The sequence below is a fragment of the Anabas testudineus genome, chromosome 14, assembly GCF_900324465.2.
Source record: "Anabas testudineus chromosome 14, fAnaTes1.2, whole genome shotgun sequence".
NCBI lineage: Eukaryota > Metazoa > Chordata > Actinopteri > Anabantiformes > Anabantidae > Anabas > Anabas testudineus.
Window position 1 is genome coordinate 5,622,369 of NC_046623.1, and position 19,149 is coordinate 5,641,517.

The 19,149-nt window shown below is 40.3% G+C and overlaps 1 protein-coding gene across 1 annotated transcript; it reads right to left on the minus strand.

The window, feature by feature from the left end:
- On the minus strand, window positions 1–12,358 carry LOC113169726 (transmembrane protein 164). The gene is made up of 6 exons (XM_026371371.2): window positions 11,488–12,358; window positions 5,919–5,968; window positions 3,978–4,044; window positions 3,054–3,132; window positions 2,314–2,414; window positions 1–1,457 (listed from the first exon to the last, which is right to left on the minus strand). Exons 1-6 carry the CDS (start codon window positions 11,923–11,925, stop codon window positions 1,251–1,253), a joined length of 942 nt encoding a protein of 313 aa, XP_026227156.1. The 5' UTR covers window positions 11,926–12,358; the 3' UTR covers window positions 1–1,250.
- Between the last annotated feature and the right edge of the window lie 6,791 nt (window positions 12,359–19,149).

The window sequence follows — 19,149 nt, forward strand, 5'->3', positions numbered from 1 at the left end:
AAAAAGCTCAACATTTTGTTTAATGTCATTATAGTACATACAGTCGAACTGATAGATACAAAGATTCTTCCCTTCTTTCAGTAAAGTACAGTTTATGCTACAGTAATACATACGTACAACCTTCCTACTTGAAATGCTATGTACCACGAAAGACACATTCCAATTATTAATCTTAGCTAATACTTTCCTTTCACTTGGGCACTCAGCAGATGACACAGACTGACTTCCTCTTCTTGCTGATCATCTGATTTTTTTTTTTTTTTAAAAAAAAAAAAACACTGAGACTGACTGATTACAGCTGCAGCGGTGGAGTGTTTTCAGGATGTCTTGTACGATTAACTTGAGGATGAAGCAACAAATTGGATTCCAAGAGCCATTACGCATAAACCCAGCTCGGAGTCATATTTCTGTCGAGATCTACTGTATCTTGGCAAACATCCCATCCCATCCATTCATCCTAACAATGCACTGAAGTTTATACTTTGCTGAACATTGTCCAACATCACAGTAAAATAACATTGATAAAAAACTAACCTCCTTGGCAAAAGAGATATTAACATCCCAGTGGAAACCCATAAATCCTCACTCATGACGTTGAAACACAGCATATGGTTGTACCTCAAGTCCTTTGATTATCATAACTGGAATGATCGGAACAGGCTGAAGGTAGAAAGAGGCGACTAACAATGATGTTTTCACAACCTGTACATGTGTGCAACGACGCGTGAGCTTCACGACAACACGTAGAGGTGCTCACATAAAAATCCTGAACAATTACTTTTACAACAAGTCACATTCACAATTTTAGACAAATAAAACGGCAGCTTTATCCACCAACATAGATCCAGCAAAACTACCACTTAGTCAACTGAAAGTGTAACTGCAGTATGGTGACAGTTCGGTGATAAAAAACATAAAGAAAAAAAAGAAAGGCAGCTTGAGAGATCTCCCACAAAGTCACTTACATTTTTACGTATTCCAAAAAAATTACCAAAAATAAAAAGGCCCCTTCTGTCCAGTTCAAGAATGTTATCTTAAATCTTAAAAAGCCTACAATGTTTCTGCATGCAAGTATGTATGCAAGCCAACTACAACACTAAAAGAATGACATATTGGTTCGCTGGCCCTGAAATGCCTCCTTGTTTCAGTAAAACACATGTAAATCTTAAAAGATGCAAAAAAAACGTTAATTTAAAAATGAGAAGAGTGGGCGAGTGAAAGGCTTGGTCCGTGTGCATCTTCAACGACGTTCAGTCAACTTTCTTGCTGCGTAGTCGGAGTGCGTCCAGCAGGTATCTGCACACGGAGCCGGTGTATTGCGAGAGCAGTGTGAGGGCCTTCCCGTGGATGAGGGTCAGCAGGGTCTGGTGGCCTGTCGCCCACACCCGGTACCAGGGCCCGTAGAAGGGGTCGGACACGGCCGGGCACAGCATGTTGTTCAAGTTGACCTCAGTTGCCTAGAGGGGAGCAGGAAAAGAAAAGGGTTGAGTGAGCACAAGTCCTAATATGATGCTAATAGCAAATCAGAGTAAGAAGTTAGAGTAACCCAGTTAGATAATGAGCTCTTTGTGATATTTCACAGTTGACTTCACTGTATTTATTTTCTAATCCTTCATTTCTGCTGGATCTCAGCTTGTTATTTGACTGCCGACATCGCTTTGGATAATTCACATCATTTTATCACTGATCTTGGCCTTAGTGGTTATCTCAACCTTAATTAGACTCATAAATTTTCCATGTTTTTATAACCATTAAATATCTGCAGGGGGTGGGGAAAAATAATAATGAATAATAAAATAATGGCTGAAACACCAACAACATTGCCCCATCCAACAGAGTAAATACTGATCTTCTGAACATTATCCGTCTTCTGATTTACAAACCATTCAGTTTTGTTCATTTCAGTTACTCATGCTGATATCAGACGACTGTTTTCTGTCATGGCTGGCAAAATCTGCCCATGTGCCACATTGCATGATTAACCAATCACGCAGCGACGTTTTAACTCGCTCACAATAATTTCAGAAACGTGTTTTTAACCCAGCGAGAAGCCAAAAAAAGTAAAGTAATAACAGTAATAATAATAATGTCACTGAACTGAATCTTATTCGATCTAACCAGAGAATTGACTCTTTCCAATAACCTCAAAATGTGACTTGATTGAACAGTAAAACAGTAGAATTAATAAAACATTCCAAAAAATTTTCATTCTCCCTGAAAATCTGACATGTGATGGTTTGATCCCTGCGTGTATATACAGTGTAACAGCGTGGTGAAATATCAGGTCAGGCCCAGCAGAGGGCTCCATCTTACCAGACCAAGGACCTGCAAGAAGAGGAAGTGGTAGAGGAACAGTATGCCAGTGGAGAGTAGTGCCCACCACATGTCCCCCAGAGGCTCAGGCTTGTACACACCTGCAAAAAGAAACACACTTGTGAAACATCTGAACCGGTTTGTAGGTTAAAGAGAGAGCTTGTACACAGAATGCACCTCATGGCCACCTGACTGACCCTATACAGACAAAATGCTGAAGAAAATGCCATCTCATCCACTTTCCTGTTGCTATTGCCACAGCCTGGCTCAAAGCTGTGCTTGTAATATTTCAATTGAATCAACAGACGACCACAGCAAAACCAGTAACAGAACAGAACTGGTGTCAAACTGGCTTTTCTTCTTTGGGCACTGTTGGTATTTTGTGTAGTAATTCCATCAGTCTAACCGCAGCAGTGGATATTTTCTTTTGTGTGTGTCCAGCCTTGTGTTAGTAATTAATAATGAGAAAACATTATTTTAGCATACACAATCTACTGTTGTGGCCTACTTGTAGTTTAGATCAACTATTAACTAGCGAAGCCACGTTCTGACCTTAGGACAGACAGTGTGCATAAAACTCTTCATTAGCATGGAGATGTTTGTAGGAGACCTTTGTACAGAAAGCAGATGTTTGTTTGGAATAAATAAAACTGTTGTGTTGCAACATATGTCATGGAGTGGGTCAACATAGAGAAAATGCTAGATGCTGAAAATGCTAATAACTAAAGATCAATACTTGCCTCCTTTCCTGAAAAGGTAAAGAGGCACCAGGTACAGCATGGAGTGCTGGATGTAGTAGATCTCTTTCTCAAATGGCAGCTGTGGAGAGAATAAACCAAACACTTCCTGACTATGAGGACACAAAAGCACAAACCTTCATGCACATTGCCCCATGTACTAACAGGGTACATGAACATTTGGTGCATATATTCATATTCCCCACATCAGAGACATCGTAAAAAGGTGAAGTCATGGTTTGTTCTTACTCATAGTAAAAAAAAATGATTGTGTGTGTGTGTGTGAGTGTGTGTGTGTGTGTGTGTATCTATTCTGATCTAAGATCAGCAAACACCTATCTGATGATTGACAAGAAGAAGTGAGGAATGTAAATAATGTAGATATGAAATGAGAATAAGAAGACGGGACCCTTTCTGATAGCTCCACTACCTCATTAATGAATCAATCAATTCAATTCATTTTGCAGTAAGAACATCTGACCTTCACGGAGATCATGGCATGGTAACGTATCTTTAAATGTTCAAACTGACCACGCATTAAATTTTACTCATGCAAACATTGAATTTAAAGTTGGGGCTTTTTCAGCCTGTTGTCTTTACTACAGCTGGATCTACATCATCAGTCGAGCTTGTACCTTCTGCCACTTGGATCTGACATTTTGCCTTCTGCATGTCAGTGTATTCTTCAGATTCATGCTCTAGTAGAGGAACTCCACTTAATTAAACATCACATTCATATAAATGTCACCATTTTTGAAATGAAGTCAGTCCTCCTGAACTCACTGAAGCTACGGTATACACTTGTTCTCTTGTTGAGCTGTCATGAAATGTGAAATATACGGAACAGGAAACCATTTCCTTGTTACCATCAGTGACAAGACTTGCTGTGGCTGTCTGTGAAGATTTTTTCCAGCACTGTTTACTTACCAGTCTAGTGTTGACTACGGGAAACATTAAGGCCAATAATGCACCATTCAACATGTGAACCTGCAGCCTGAAAACAAACAGAGAAAAGCATAAGCCAATAATACTTAGAACAGTTAACATTAAACATGTTGTTAAAATCCCTAGTGACTTCACGTGCTCCAGATTTATTTCCACACATTGTGATTTTATTGAATTGAGTGACGCTAATATAAGCACAGAGAAAGAGGTGGAGTACAGGTGGAGGACAGTGTTGATTATGTTCTTTGTTGCTGTAGCAGCAGCCGTCTCTCAATCTCTGGCAGGGTCAGTTGCTTCTGGGACTGATGATTAAGACAAGTCAGGTCACTGAGGGTGCGGGCAACTGTAACTTTCCACTTGTGCGACATTTCTATGATCAATTAAAAAATATAACACAAAGCTGATTCCCCACTGTTAATTAGTAATTAATATAATTTAGATACATTTCAGCTTTTGGTTAGCACACATTCTGCAGCTGCTTCCATCTCACTCATCATTCAGTACACACACACCCACCCTGTCTGCTCCTGTGATGCTTATTCAGTTAACAGGAAGTAACACCTTTCTGTTAGCCAAGAATTATTCTAAGAGCTGCTTTAAAAAACAAACAAACACACACATTTACTGTACGTGTCAAAGTGTGGACATACATCTATGCACTCTGACTGCTCTTTTTGTCAAATGAACCAAAATAAATGCTGTGGCAGATAAGGTCACTGGGAAAACAGCAGTGTCGGAGGAATGTCAGTTCAAATAAACCCAGCTGTCACTCTGGGGGCCTCTGGACCTTTTCGGAAAAAACAGTCTGCTTCATTCAAATTCAAATTCAAATTCACCACATTCATTGATCATAAGCAACCTTTACCCAGTATTTATCCCCTTTCATTGCATGTATTTGAAAATGCCTTTCAAAATCCACTAATTTTCCACTAATGGCTGGAACCACGCTGATCAGCCACAACATTAAAACCACTGTCAAAGGATGGGAGTGAAGCGTAGGCTGTGGTGTGATCCAACAGAAGAGCTACTGTAGCACAAACTGCTGGAAAATGTGTTGCTGACTATGATTGATAATACGCAGCATGCTGTGTTTGAGGCTGTGTAGCTGCAGGTTGCTCAGAGTGCCCATGCTGACACCTTTGAGCCTGCAGTGAGAACGGTTCAGGAATGGACTGAAGAGCATGACAAAGAATTCAAGATGGTGTTGTGGTTCCTCTGATCACAATCTGACTAAGGTTCTGAGTGATGTGCTGGAACAGGCGTGATGAAATGTCTGTTGAGCTGGCAAAGTTTCTATAAAATTTTCAGATGACAAACTTGTTGGAGAGTGTTTAATAAAAGTTTTTAAACTTGTCATTTTTATTTTAGTGGGCTACTTTGTGACCATTTCAGGTACAGCACACTCTTTCTGTTGCGATAGCCCATAGGAGTCACACAGTGAACAGCAACCGTGACTTGTAGCAGTTTTATCAGGGGACGGTAGCTGTTCACTGCGTGACTCCTATGGGCTATCACAACCGAAAGAGACCCCACTTGCATTTATTTCTAAGTAGATCATGCTTCATGTTGCCACTGGCACCAACAAAGTTTATTTCTCCTGAATAACAAACGGCCCAGACCAGTGCTGTTGTTGAGCAGGAGACTATAGGCCTCAACAGCCTCTCAATTTACTGTGGAAAAGAATTACCAAGAAATATATGGAATAAATCCATGTTTAGTTTTGTTCAGTCTGACAAATTATTTTACTGTATACATCACATTCAAGATTGGTATTCCCGGTACTTATCTCCGATGGTCATTTCAATGGGGAATGGATGACACAGTGATGCTATAAACTGTGAGTCATGGTTCTCATACAGTTAACACTGAACTTTACACTTTAAATGACCAAGTCAGTTAAGAACCACAAGCAAATATACTCACCTAAATACAACCATTGCTGTTTTACCTGGTGGGCAGGCTAGCAGGAAGATCTGTGGAGGAAGAAGCACAGAGAGAAATGTGAAATCACATTAGAGTCTGAGTTTATATTGAACAGCTTGAGTGCTTCAAGAGCTTCCAGCGCTGCAGGTGAATAAAATGAATGTGAATTGCTTTAAGAAGTTTTTATTAATATAATAAAAGCAGGAGCCTTGAACAGAGTATTGCACTAGTAACCGTAAAGTACTTCTTGCTTTAAATCAAGAGAAATACAGGATGCAGGAGGAAGGTCACATGGAACAGGGAGTGAAGGAAAAGCATTCGCAAAAAGAATGACAAATGACTTCCCAAAAACCAATATATTCACAGATATATTCACAGCTCCAAGTCAAGGCTGCAGGCATGCGGTTTAAAACCACACATATGCATTTGAAATTAAGCAAGGAAATCAGTTACCTTCCTTCATGTTGTCAAAAATATTTCATAAAGATAAGGAACAGATGGCAGCACAGCCAGAAAACATGGTGCCTTTCAACACTACATGTAAATGTACACACAGAGTCATCTTACAGCTTATAGACAGTTTATAGTCACACTAGCTTCAGAATCTCCCAGTTCAAAGTCAATGAACCAACTAGCAGTTAGGAATTGGGACCTTCACTGTTTAAAGCAAGTAGGGAAAATAATGTGCCAAAGTCAGTACGATGGTAATGTGTAAATACAGTCGCAAACCATACAGACAATATCAAGAAAATCTTCTGCTATGTACAGGTCTACAGTACACAATACACTACTTATTTCTCCTATTAATACAGAGCATATTTGGCACGAATAGTTGGCGAACTATGTATGTTTCGATGTACACAAGGTTGTCACTTCCCCTGCCTCTGTGTGGTCAACCACCACCAGCAAAATCTAATTCTGCAGGAAACACTGCAAGTGAACAGGCTTGAAAGTTTATTCTATGCAAACTGCTGCACAAGTTGCTCCAGTCAAGAAAAACTTGTCTGACTGGTCGTGCTCGCTGATCCACGACAATAACTGACCAAACAATTCATGTGTCACAGTTGACACACAGTTGTCTTGGGCTGATTAATGCTCATTCCTACAATCAGCTGGTTTAATTAAGAGTGTGCTAAATTTAGATCTATCCCCAAAAGGTGTCCAGGAAAGGCAGTGTGAGTTGATCAAATTCAAAGGGCCACTTCAGTCTACATATGGGATTAATCTGTCTACAATGCTGACCCATGAAGTCATGATCTTATTTATAGGTGACAAGCTCTACTCACATATAATCCAGTGGGTTTTATATCAGATAGATAACACACTTAACCTATCCACTGTGTTCGTGAAAACCTGTATTAAACTACATTACATATGCAGCGCAGTGTTCAAAGCAAGAGTCAACTAAATGTATTTATCCATTTCAAGGCAGTATATTGATTAGCAATGCTGTGAAGCTGACAAGTCACTCGAATCAATCCATCCTCAGTCCTTCAACTGTTTGGTTTACTCACACTGACCGAAGCAATGACATACCCTCTTAAAATAAAGCCAACCTCCCCCCTGAACTTCATGATATCACTTCACTCCCACACTTCAAATCCCAGCTGAAAACCTGTTCAGGCTTTCCTACCCTCTATGAGAGGTGAGCCTGAACGTGTTTGTACGGTGACCTTGAGTGTCATGAAAGCCGCCCATAAACAAAATGTATTATTATTTATTATTCTGGAAGTGTTTCATTGACAGTGTTGTTTTTACACCAAGACTTGACAATATGTACTGATGTAATGTGGGTGTTACCAGTCCACTGGCCCTTTAGCGAGGTCAGAAATTTCCTGTCATCTGCTTCTACTCCCACTATTACTAGATCTCTCAAAACGTGTTGAGTCTTTTGACCATTCAGACATTTCCTGTCTCTGAAAATACATTTTAAAGACAGGAAACTAAAAATTTATAATTGGTACCTAAACTAGTTTTAATTATGTTTTTAAACAGGGAATGCCACTAATTTATATAAACTGCTTCTATGTTGCTTCTTTGCTTAAATTGTTATTTTGGTTTGTTCAGATTCTGGGTTTGTTTTGTCAGAGTGGAAAATGCCACAAAGTAGGCAACAGTTTTCTCACCTGTGCATTGTTCTTGATGTGACTGAAATTCATTTTCCTAATGAGAGTTGACAAGAGGTGACTTTGTGCATGTCAGGCTGATCACAGCTCCACCAAATTATTCACAATCACAGGTGAAAGCGTGCATTCACCTATATTTTGGCAAATTTGAAAACAGAAATCTTCCATTTCAAAGTATTCAGAGCGTTAAATGTGGCACGCCCAACTGTTTTAATGGCCGTTGGCAGTTGCCTCATGTTTGCTACTGTTGTGTCTAGAACTTGACACCTGGCAAACTGAAATTGATTTGACATAGAGATTGAGAGTCACGGCAAAGGCTGTGAATACTTGTCTACATGTGATTTTTTGTTTTTCATTTTTAATACATTTGTAAAGATTTCAAACAAACTCACTCAGAAAACTCAGCAATAAACAATTCAGCCAACACCATTTCCACCTACATAGTTACAATTACATGAGTCAAACCATCCTTAACACTGCTGTCATAGCATAAAAGACACAATTAACTTTTATTGTCGTTGCTCTATATAATTTTACAACTCAAATATAACTTCATCTGGAGGTACAGCAGGGTGAAACACAATGCCAACTTCCTTCCGGTTTCTTGACTCTTTTCTACTAACAGCTGATAAATTCTAATCAGATAAATGAACATCTGTATCAGAAGGTTAGGGTTGTAAAAACATTCAAGGGGACACTATTCTGAATTAAAAATACAAACCATAACAAACAGAGAGAAAAAAAAAATCTGATTTACTATTTCTTTATTTAATTCAACCTACTTTCACTAAATGCACTATTACAGCACTAACGGATCAAAACATCTCTGCAGAATGGGTTCTACAGTGAAAGCACATCTGTAATTGTATAATGTTTTTTCCAGCTGTGAAGGAAACTGCAGAAAAAAAAAAAAAGACAAATGGTGCATTTATAGATTGACTGAACTCATTACCGATTAGCCAGGCTTCTTTTTACACGTAGAGTCATTATGTCATGCAGCATAGTGCCTTACATTACACGTAATCTCAATGACTCGGTCAACAATCTGTTTCGCTGGGTATTATTGCTGCAGCTGATAAATGTATCTTTATTTAATGATAATGGTGAAACTGTTATACTGACATTGAATGTTCGTTGCTCCACAGCTTGTTAACAGCAAGGTGCTTCGATGCACAGGCAAGTTCTCAACCTTCTGATTAGCCTAAACGTCTTTAAAGTTAATGGCTGGAGTGTAAAAAGTATTTTAAACTCTTATTAACCCCATTCAATCCTGCTGTTTTGAAGAACGAAGACTCAATGTTTTGTGGAACTATTTGTCTTCATCAATCTACCAAACCTATGATTTATTTAAATTATCAGTGTGCGCGATGACACTGGATCCCTTGTGGGATTTATTTCTGAACCTTCACCCCTTAGCGTCCACCAAGTTCACGGTATTTCTACTGTAATGCTTAAAATTACTGTCTTCACAATCATCTTACATCTTATTCCAAATCTAGCATTCCATTAATAAAAGTCTGCTGTCACTAATCAGGCTACCTACTAGATAGTCCTAAATCTTATCTAGCTTATGTAGAATCATTTAATAACATTACTCACTGCTGATAAAATATTTTAGGAAACGGGTAACCTACTGGAGCATATCAACAGGTGGTTGTAATGTATTAATTAAGAATTTCCAGTATTTTGAAATGTGATGTCAGTTCACCATCAGTACACCATTTTAGGCAGCTTGACGGTAGAACAATAGTTCTGATGTTGGTGTTTCTCATTCAATCTGACTTATATGTACACACTAATCAGCCAGAACTCTAATACCAGCTGCCTAATATGTTGTTGGTCCCCACTGCCTCCCAAAGAGCCCCAACTTCTTGAGGCACAGACTTCACATGACCTGTGATGGTTTCCTCTGGTTTATAGCACCAAAATGTCAACAACACGTCCTGAATGTTGTGAGATGAAGCCTCCATGGCTCGAACTATTACACCACCCTGGTCCCATCTCTTCCACTTGTTCGGCCACGTGTTGATAAAAAATATGATTCATCACAAGTATGGAGCAGTTATGAAGATTTATGGTCAGGAGGGGTACTGTGACCAGTCTGCAGATACACAGCCCCATAAGCCGCAAGCTACAATGAGTCAATGCAAGCAGATCTAACATTTAAACGAAGGAACATCCTGACAACAGTCACCACTACTAAGCTGGCAAATCTTCAGTATATACAAAAGAGAACATCTTATTATCTGTCCATATCCTCTGAACTAAAGTAACTGCTGGAAGTAATTTCTGCAGAGGCACCTCGTTGATGCAACCAACAGCTCCCTGTTAAGTGGATTTAAAAGCGACAGAGAAGAGGCACCACAAACCTTCAACTTCCACCTCTTATAAGTGCACATCCTTCCTTCTCAAGCTTCACTGCTTAATGTCCTGTTCTGACCACCTAAAGTGTCAACAGTCGAGGACATTTTCAGTCAGCTCTTGTCACAGGAAGTAATTCAACAATGCCCAAAGGCTAAAACGCTGTCCTTGTGTAATCTGAAATGACAAGAAACTGCCAATATTACCGGTTCTCTGTACTTCTTGTTTATGACACATGCATGAACTGTGGTGTGGCAATCATGTTCCACGAAGGCCAGGCAACCAGAAGGCCTACAAGAGAATATGTAGCTAGAGTAAATTTATATGCCAGCAGTGAAAACTGAGAACATCTGTGTTGTTCTGAACTGTAACCCCTCCATTCGAATTGAACAAAATACAACACAACAAAACACCCACTTCCACCGCGAGGCTGCACCGTTCCAGCTCTCCACCGGCCATCTGTGCAGCTATGAAATCAGCTCAGACCGGGCTGCTCCTCAGTAGCTTCCTAACTTTGCCTCTTCCAGTCATAAACAATCATACGTGCTGAAATGAGGTGACGCCCAACGCTTGGCTGGTAGCTCAAGGGCTTGAACAACTTGATACAACTGGTATTATTTCATCAGAGTGTTTTGGTAATGATTTTGAGTTCCTCCTACAGTGTTATTTTTATAACATATATACATTTTTCTTATTTCCTTTTGCATTTATCAGTAATTCTACATTTATAATAGCCAAGCGTTGACTGAACCTAAATACTGAGTATGTACAGAAGTGAAAAAACAAATTATAGCATCATGGCTGAATATTATGCAGGAGTGAGTGCACACCTCACATAAGAAATGCAAAAACTCTTTATTCTATTTTATATTTTTAAGACTACAGTGTCAAGTTCTGTGGGTCTCAAATGAAAAGCATGTTGATGTGCATTTCAAGGAAAGAGAAAGTGAGATGGCCTGGCACCATGCTGGAGAAGGGTGGGGTCTGCTTAATGTACAGCTGATGGGTCAGACGAGTCTAAATGCATGTGGCTGCTGGTTTTATCAAACCGTCCAGCATCGGTTCTGCAGCGTCATCCTTACCTGAACCATGGTCACGACATGGCATGGATTCAGCAGATATATCACAGTCTTGGTGGCGAACTTGAACCCAACCTCCACTCCAAAAGTCATGCACAGAGCAACCAGCAACAGGTTCTTGCCCAGACTGTCCTCCTTAGCCCGTATGCAGTCTTTCCCCACCACTCTGATCTCTTTGGAGAGGTTTATTTTCTTCAGTGCCACGCCAATCTCCACCAGAGAGAGGAGGATGATGATCAGGCTTTCACCGATGCGCTGCTGGGGGGTGATGAATGCGGCACACTCGGGCCCACCGTTGCCCTCGAACTTCGGGTCCACGCCGCCGTAGATCCAGTCCAACAGGCTGTATATGTTATATCTGGACATATTCCTCTTCTCGTGTTGGAAAAGATACGAACAAGATGGAATAAAAGACGTCACACTGACTTCTTGGCGAAACATGAACTGCAAGATTTCCCGTTCGTAGCTCTTCTCGTGGTTCGGAGGTAGACATGTATCCAGCGCCTTCGGTGTGTTTCAGCTAACTGAACCAGAGAGCTGCCTCGTCCACGGGCGAGGAGGAACTCCAGCTAGCAGCGGGAGGCGGCTCTGACGCTAGCCACGACTCCCCGTAGTAGCTGCTGGAAGTGGTGGGCTGTGTCAAGCCTCCCTCTTCTCTCACGTCCCTCACACGGTTAGCAGCTAAGCAGCCAGCCTAGCTAAGCAAGCATGCCGGCTAACTGGTGCACTCATCTCTAGAAAGCAGCTTGCTGGAGGTTGTTAGCATGCGCTGGCAGCGGCGCCGACACTGGATCGGTTGCTAGCTTAGCCTCCACTCGTACCTTTACAAGCACTCCCCGAACCCAGTGTTTAGTCTCTCAGGCTGGACCTCTTTGCACAAAATCTAGGATTGAATCTTTTTTTACTCACTTAAAATTAGGCAAAGGAAGGTATTTAAGCTGCTCTCTGATCAGCCTAGCTGATTACCCAGTATATGCATGCTGTTAAAGATTGTTGATATTCTGTCTAATTCAAATACACATCTCTGTGATCTTCATTTGTAAACAAAAGTGTAATAACAATGGTGGTATATCAAAATTGTATGTTGAGTTTCACCTAATGTTCATCTGTGACGTTTTAATTTTAAACCGACTTTACACAATGATCACCTTTACTAACACCTCTGCACATACACGGCCATTAAGTCAAAGCCGAGGGCAAAATCGTGCCCACAGCGATGAGGACACACGTGATGCTGAGGAGTGGTGCGTTCATCAGCAACCCGGAAACTTCCGATGTTCGTGTGTCAATAATATTTGCCAGTAAATACTTGGTTTTGTTTTTAATCTACGTCTCCGTTGCTTCATTAGAGTGGGGATCCCTCAGCCAAACCTGCATTTCTTTAATTTAATCATACCCTGTAGTTATAAGAAAGTGTATAACGTTTACTATTTATTAAATTAGATTTAATGGGTGTTGTTCTCCATAGGGGAACATCAGTAGTAAAGAAAGTTATTTAGTCCCACGTTATGCTCAGAAATATATGGTCAGACAGGAGTGGTGAAATGGAGCATGAGGATCTGTACAGTGAATTCATCCTATCTTTGATTTCTTGAGTTTCTAAGTTAATTATGTAATTTCAGTGCAATATTGATAGTGATCGGGTTATTGAGCACTAACAGTTGTTACCAAACCCAGTTCTCAGGCCCCTGTGCCCTGCTTGTTCTCCAGCTATCCCTACGCTACACACACTGCTGATCAGGTGTGTTCAGTCCATCAGAAGCAAACAAACATACAAACAAACAAACAAACAAAAAAACATCTTGGATGAGTGTTAACCTTCATATGTAGCCAAGGCTGTTTTTAAATATAGTTTTTTCAGGTCACAAAACTGATGTAATGCAATAGACACCAATTGTTTTATTGTGGCCATTTATTTGTAAAACTGATAACACGGTTACGTGAACATTTATGTCCTTATTCAAGGTAACAACAGAAAGAAATCTTCATATTGCCTCCTGACTTTTCCTTAGCCGCTGCCATTATTTACAAATAGTATTTTATGTCCAAATCCATAGTTTTAAATTAAAGATTTTGGTGACACCTAAATAGTTTCCATAGTGTCACTATCAAAGTAAATGTAGGTTATTTTATAGTAATAGTATCAATGTCAAATGTAAAAGTAATGAATAATTTGGGGGACTGTAAGTCTTATAACAACTGTAGGTAATAAAAGAACTGATAACTGTGGTATGCTGTCATTGCTGTTGGATGAAAACAGCCATCACTACTGGCTGCTGATTGACTGATATTCTCCCATCCACTCTGTCTTGTCCTTACAATTACATGACACCAAAAAATAAAAATAAAAAATAAGCCTAAGTTACTACATCACACGTATCCACTCAACTATTTACTTTGAAATGTACTTTATTACACCGAATAAAGTCTGATTGAAATGACTCACAAAATGTGAACTGGCCAATCTTAGAGTCCACAGAGGCCTCCTCCGTAAGCTGGTTTCCCTCATGCTCATTTGGCAGTGTGTTTCCATCATGGTAGGGGTTAGTGACACATGCACTCTCCACACTAATTGGTTTTGGAAGCACTTCAACTAGGGCAAATATTTTTCACAAACACGCAAGGGGAGATGGAGAGGACTGAGTGAGGGTGGAGGAAACAGACTGACATGGAGTTGTGAGGGAAGAGAAAAGATGAGAAGTGAAAAAGCACTGGAATGCATCTAATGCTTCTCCCACAGTGGCTGCTTTGGTTGGTCAGTGCTTGGTTTTTGAAATAACCACACGCTGACATAATTCCATTAGTGTATGGGTGTGTGTAGCACTCAGTGTAGGTGCAGGGTACTACTTTACGAGTGCAAGTGATGCCGTGCTGAAATGTTGTAATTGTGGCCGAAAGTAAGTTACCATGCACAGTAAGGGAATGCATTCTGGTTTGGCTCTAGTGATACAGACAAAACTATGTAGTATTTCTTTATGACATTTCCTACTAATAAGCATTCACTGATCATATTTCATCATTAGAATAAATGGATCCAATTTTAAACATTTTTTAAAAGGATGAGTTCGTTCTCTAACTCTCATGGGAGCACAAACAAGGCCAAAGATCAACTGGCTTCACAGCACTTGGTTCTGCAGAATAAAAAGTGATCCGGTCTCCTGGCTTGAGATGCTGAACTTTTAAATAGGGGCAACTTAGTGAAAATCAAGTGTCTTCAGATTTGGTGGAAAGAGGCCAATTAGCTGAAGACTGAGAAGGCTGAAAAAGAACATCTGAACTGGGAGGAAAAACAGCAGCACAGCTCCAGTTACACAGACAAAATATTTTTCAAGCTCTTCAATGCACTTTATGTTTGCTTGTCCAGGCTGATAATATGTGGATTTGGGCACTGATAGACAAATGTATGTGCCCATAATAACGACAGTTGTCCCTGAAAAAAAGAGAGACTAGTTTAGACTAGTATACTGAGCTCTGTGTCAGTTTTGAGCCTCTGAGTCAAATAGGTCTGAATCTTTGCAAAATTTATGAGCCAAGCTCTTGTTCAAATGCAAAATGGATTATGTCTGACACTAACACAAAATCCTGTATCACACTTGTCAGTGCAGTTTGTAATGTGTGCACTGTTGCTGCTCACTGTAAGCTGGGGATGAAATCTAACACACATCCCTATTTTCCCATAATGAATTTCCATTTTGAATTAGAACCATACTGCAGAACAGTGCTGTACCAGTCAGCAGGGGGCGATATTACCATTGTGCTCCCTGTGTGGAGATCAGGATTCATTCCGCCGCACTTCTTATTTTTTGACATAGCACCACTTCAGAGCAAATCCTAATCTTCATAAATGAAGTCGGTCTACTCTTATGAAAGGCAGCAAACTGCATGTTTATTTTCATAGTCAACATCATTTCCTTGTTGCAAATATAAAAGAGTTTTGAACCAAATCAACAAAGCGTCGACCCACATTTAGAACTCACATCATATAAATGTATTGATTATAAAATCAATACAAGCCAATTTAATTCTGGCCTGTTAAGTTATATAGCTTAGTTTATTAAATATTGATTCAATCATTTTCCTGTGTGGACATTAGGAACATTAAGTCTTCTACAGCTCTAATGGGCCTCCAAAAGGGAAAACAAATTAGTTCTATGGAAGAGATCTGAATTCAAAGCAATCAGATTTGCATTTGAGCATATATTCCCCGTTTAGTTACTGAATATACTGTATTTGAATAACAAATTCCTAAGAGGATTAAGTTAACATAAATACCTCACAGCATGCTCAATTGTGCTAAAACAAGCACAGCTATTTTGTAAAGCAGATGTGGACAGCTAGGCTTGAGGAGACGGCATCTCTTAGGGCAACAAATAAAGTATTTTTGTGGGTCTAGGAGGTGTATGTTTGTCACATTGGTGCGAAAATCAATGGACTCCTGAGGGGGCGGCTGTGCTCTGATAGGCCTACTCCTCTTTCCACCGCAGAGGAGGAATCAGTCAAGGATATTAATCTAAACATCAGTCATGCATGGGGAACACCCCACAAGGAGAATAAGCTTGCTCATCCATGCATCTCCTTGGGGAGGTAGGGTGGGCTTTGTGGAAGGGAGCTGAATGGGTAAGTATGTCAGGGTATCATCTCAGGAGATGTGATGTGGGCTGACTTCAGGCACACAGACAGTAAAACCCAAACGGAAGCTTGGCACCATCAAACCTGAAATTTGTGCATAGCTCACTCGTCCACATTCAAATCCGTGTTAAAAAAGAATAAAAGAGAGAGAGCGAGAGAGCAAAGAAAGCAACAGTCCAAACAGTGACTAGTAAAGAACAATGTGAATCTCACGTGTTGGGAGAAGGACGCTGAATTTCTGAGCTATATGTTAATGCTGCAGCTTATTGCAAGTTAAATCCTCCAGCTATTCTAATGAGCCACATTCTGTCAGTAGATGGAAATATTCAAATTCAGTATGAGTTCATTTTCTTCTAACCTATTTTATGTATATCATTTCTTCTCGCCACCTTAATAAAAAGTCTCCTCTGCTTCTCTATTTCTGCTGCTTGCACTGGGTTGTCTTCCTAAGGACGAGTACAGCTGCAGGAGTTGTTTTCTGCATGAGGATACCCCATACTGACTGCAGGTCATCGGCGCTTTCCACTCCACAGCTAATCTAATGTACCACGACTGTCAAGTGTGCTAACAGCTACAGAAACATGCCAACACAGTCAATTTTCACTTGCTAATCGCTGGCATAACCCAAGCTGAAGATCGTGGCTGGAATCTGAACGTATGCACTCTTGGAGAGACAGTAAGGCTGAGTAAAGGCAGCTTTTGAATCAATTCCATGTTCAGTTATACTACTACGATTGGATCTGTCAGGACGTGAGTTGGAAAAAATGTTAAATAACTGCAGAGATTTCAGTAGAGTCAAGTCACATCTTGTTATATCTGTCCCACATTTCAGAAATGTAGAACTTATTCAACATTGATGCAACAACACCATGCTCCATTGATGTTTATTTTACACATCTGTCTCCTCCTACCAAAGGCAAATAACTACTAAACTAGTAAACTTCGCAGAAACGTTGCTGTATAATGTATTAATTTACAGAGGCATCTCTTAGTGATCCATAGTCTGAAGCCATGTGGCCCCTGCTTGTCCCAGAGCGCAGCGTCAGAATGGCCTCATGATAATATTTGGACCAGTCAGCCTGCTCTTGCATGCTTGAAAAGTCATCAGAGATTATGAGGCAATCTCTTCCCAGGCGGACAAATCATCCGAGGCACTGAACTGTGATTCGGGCTTCTCACAAAAGCAATTAGAACAATTGTTTCCTTGTATGAAGATTGTTTTAGTAGTTTATGATACATGACACAGCTGTGACGTCATGAAAATCCAGTTCCTGGACATCGTAGTTATAGAGTAGCAGCAGTATGAGATATTAAGTTAGATTTTCTAAATAGCTTTCGGTCCGGTTTGCGTGAGTATTAAATGGCTCTCGGTGTTGTGATTACAGGGGTTGGTCGCACTGACCAATCAGACCTGACACTGAGGAGAAGGTTCAAGGTGGTGCACTTCCTCACTGCATGACTACCACTACGCATAACAGCACTGCCTTTAATGTGGGTGTCAGAGACGTCAGTGGGCCAGCTAAAAAGAGGCTGAAAGATGACTGACTCATTAAATGGCAGTCCACACTGATGTAATACCTGTGATGTGTTTTATCCACGCCTCCACATGCATTTCTAAAGCAAGACGATCTGGACAATTTATAATGCATGAATAATGGCCTTGCTAAATTGAATTGAAATATATTTATATATATAAGATGTAGTATGTACTTTAAACTTCTTAAGTCCAAATCTTATAATTAAATGCTAATTCTTTATACTTGTTTACTTAAAAAACCTCGTTACATTATATTGGTATAGATGCTATATGTTGGAAAATAGTGCTACTTCATGCTGATGTACAAATGTACAAGGGAACCACTCATTTGAAGTACTTGCACTTCAATTTCTTTCTTAAGCACACCAAACACTGTATAAATGTACTTATACGCTACTTTATATAGACCTTTGACATGTAAACCAAAAACATAGGTGTACCACAATAACCAAACAATAACCAAATTAATGATAACATTGCAGCTTACCTAGGCAAATGACGCCATTGCTGATAGGAACTAGGATGGCTGGCTTCATGGGAAACTAGGGCCCGGACAACACATCACATTTCCCCCGTAGACCTCATATTTAGCTCAGCGTTAGAGAAGTATTTGACAGCTTTGTTTGCTACTTTTGAAAATATCAGTATCAAAAATGCAGATGCTCAGTAGCACTTACTCATCCATGCAGTCAGGGTCACCCACCACTTAACCACACTGAATAACATATGAATAAGTAGGAATTGTTTGCTCCAAGCCAGAGAATTGAATGCTGTGTTTAATAATTATCAGTTGCTTACAGTTTTCCATGTGCTTGCCTGTCCCTGCATCAGCTGGACTGCTTTCTCCATCACAATCGTCACACGTTTTATTCCCTGCGACGTTTGCACGTGGTTTGTTTGGGAGCCCGTTTCATGTCTAATGTGATTCTGTTGCGGGTGAAGTTGTGTGCTTGCTCGCTCAAGGTTTACACGCAACATATCAACCTTGCACGTTATGTATTGATATAAAACTGTCACGTAAGCTGGCTGAGTTGTGTTTTCTGCACCTCTGAGCTACATCACAAGTGCCGCCCAGCTGACTGCAGTGTAATGGTGTCGTCCCCTGTGCAGAACTGCATGTCTGTGAGATTGGAGACTCCCCTCGGTGGCTTTTGCTGGGGCCAGACTGCTACTTCTTACATTCTTCAGTAATGTTTTTCATTAACTGAAAACAGTGGTGCAATTGACTAAACACTCAGTCACACAAACAGACACATGAAAGCACTTTATCTTTATTCTGATGTAAAGAACAGCAGTTCCTGGACAAAAGGATAAAGACTGGTTGTCAGCAGCCCCACAAATAAACCTCAGTAAAAGGAAAGTAGACTCGGTTGACGGAGCTTAAAAACAAAGGGAAAGCATCTTTCAGGTTTGACAGGGTTGTCCTGAACTGGCCCCGTGAGTCAGTGGAGTTCAAACATTAAATTTCGTCCAGTCTGAGGGTCGGTCCAAATACTGAT

What these genes read in the sequence shown, in the direction of transcription:
- LOC113169726 (XM_026371371.2), bottom strand. Translation starts at nt 11,925, where the DNA reads ATGTTTCGCCAAGAAGTCAGTGTGACGTCTTTTATTCCATCTTGTTCG. An exon ending in CCGTAGTCAACACTAGACTG is followed by an intron (nt 3,133 to 3,977) that starts GTAAGTAAACAG and finishes TTCTCTCCACAG; the next exon opens with CTGCCATTTGAGAAAGAGAT. An exon ending in TTACCTTTTCAGGAAAGGAG is followed by an intron (nt 2,415 to 3,053) that starts GCAAGTATTGAT and finishes TTCTTTTTGCAG; the next exon opens with GTGTGTACAAGCCTGAGCCT.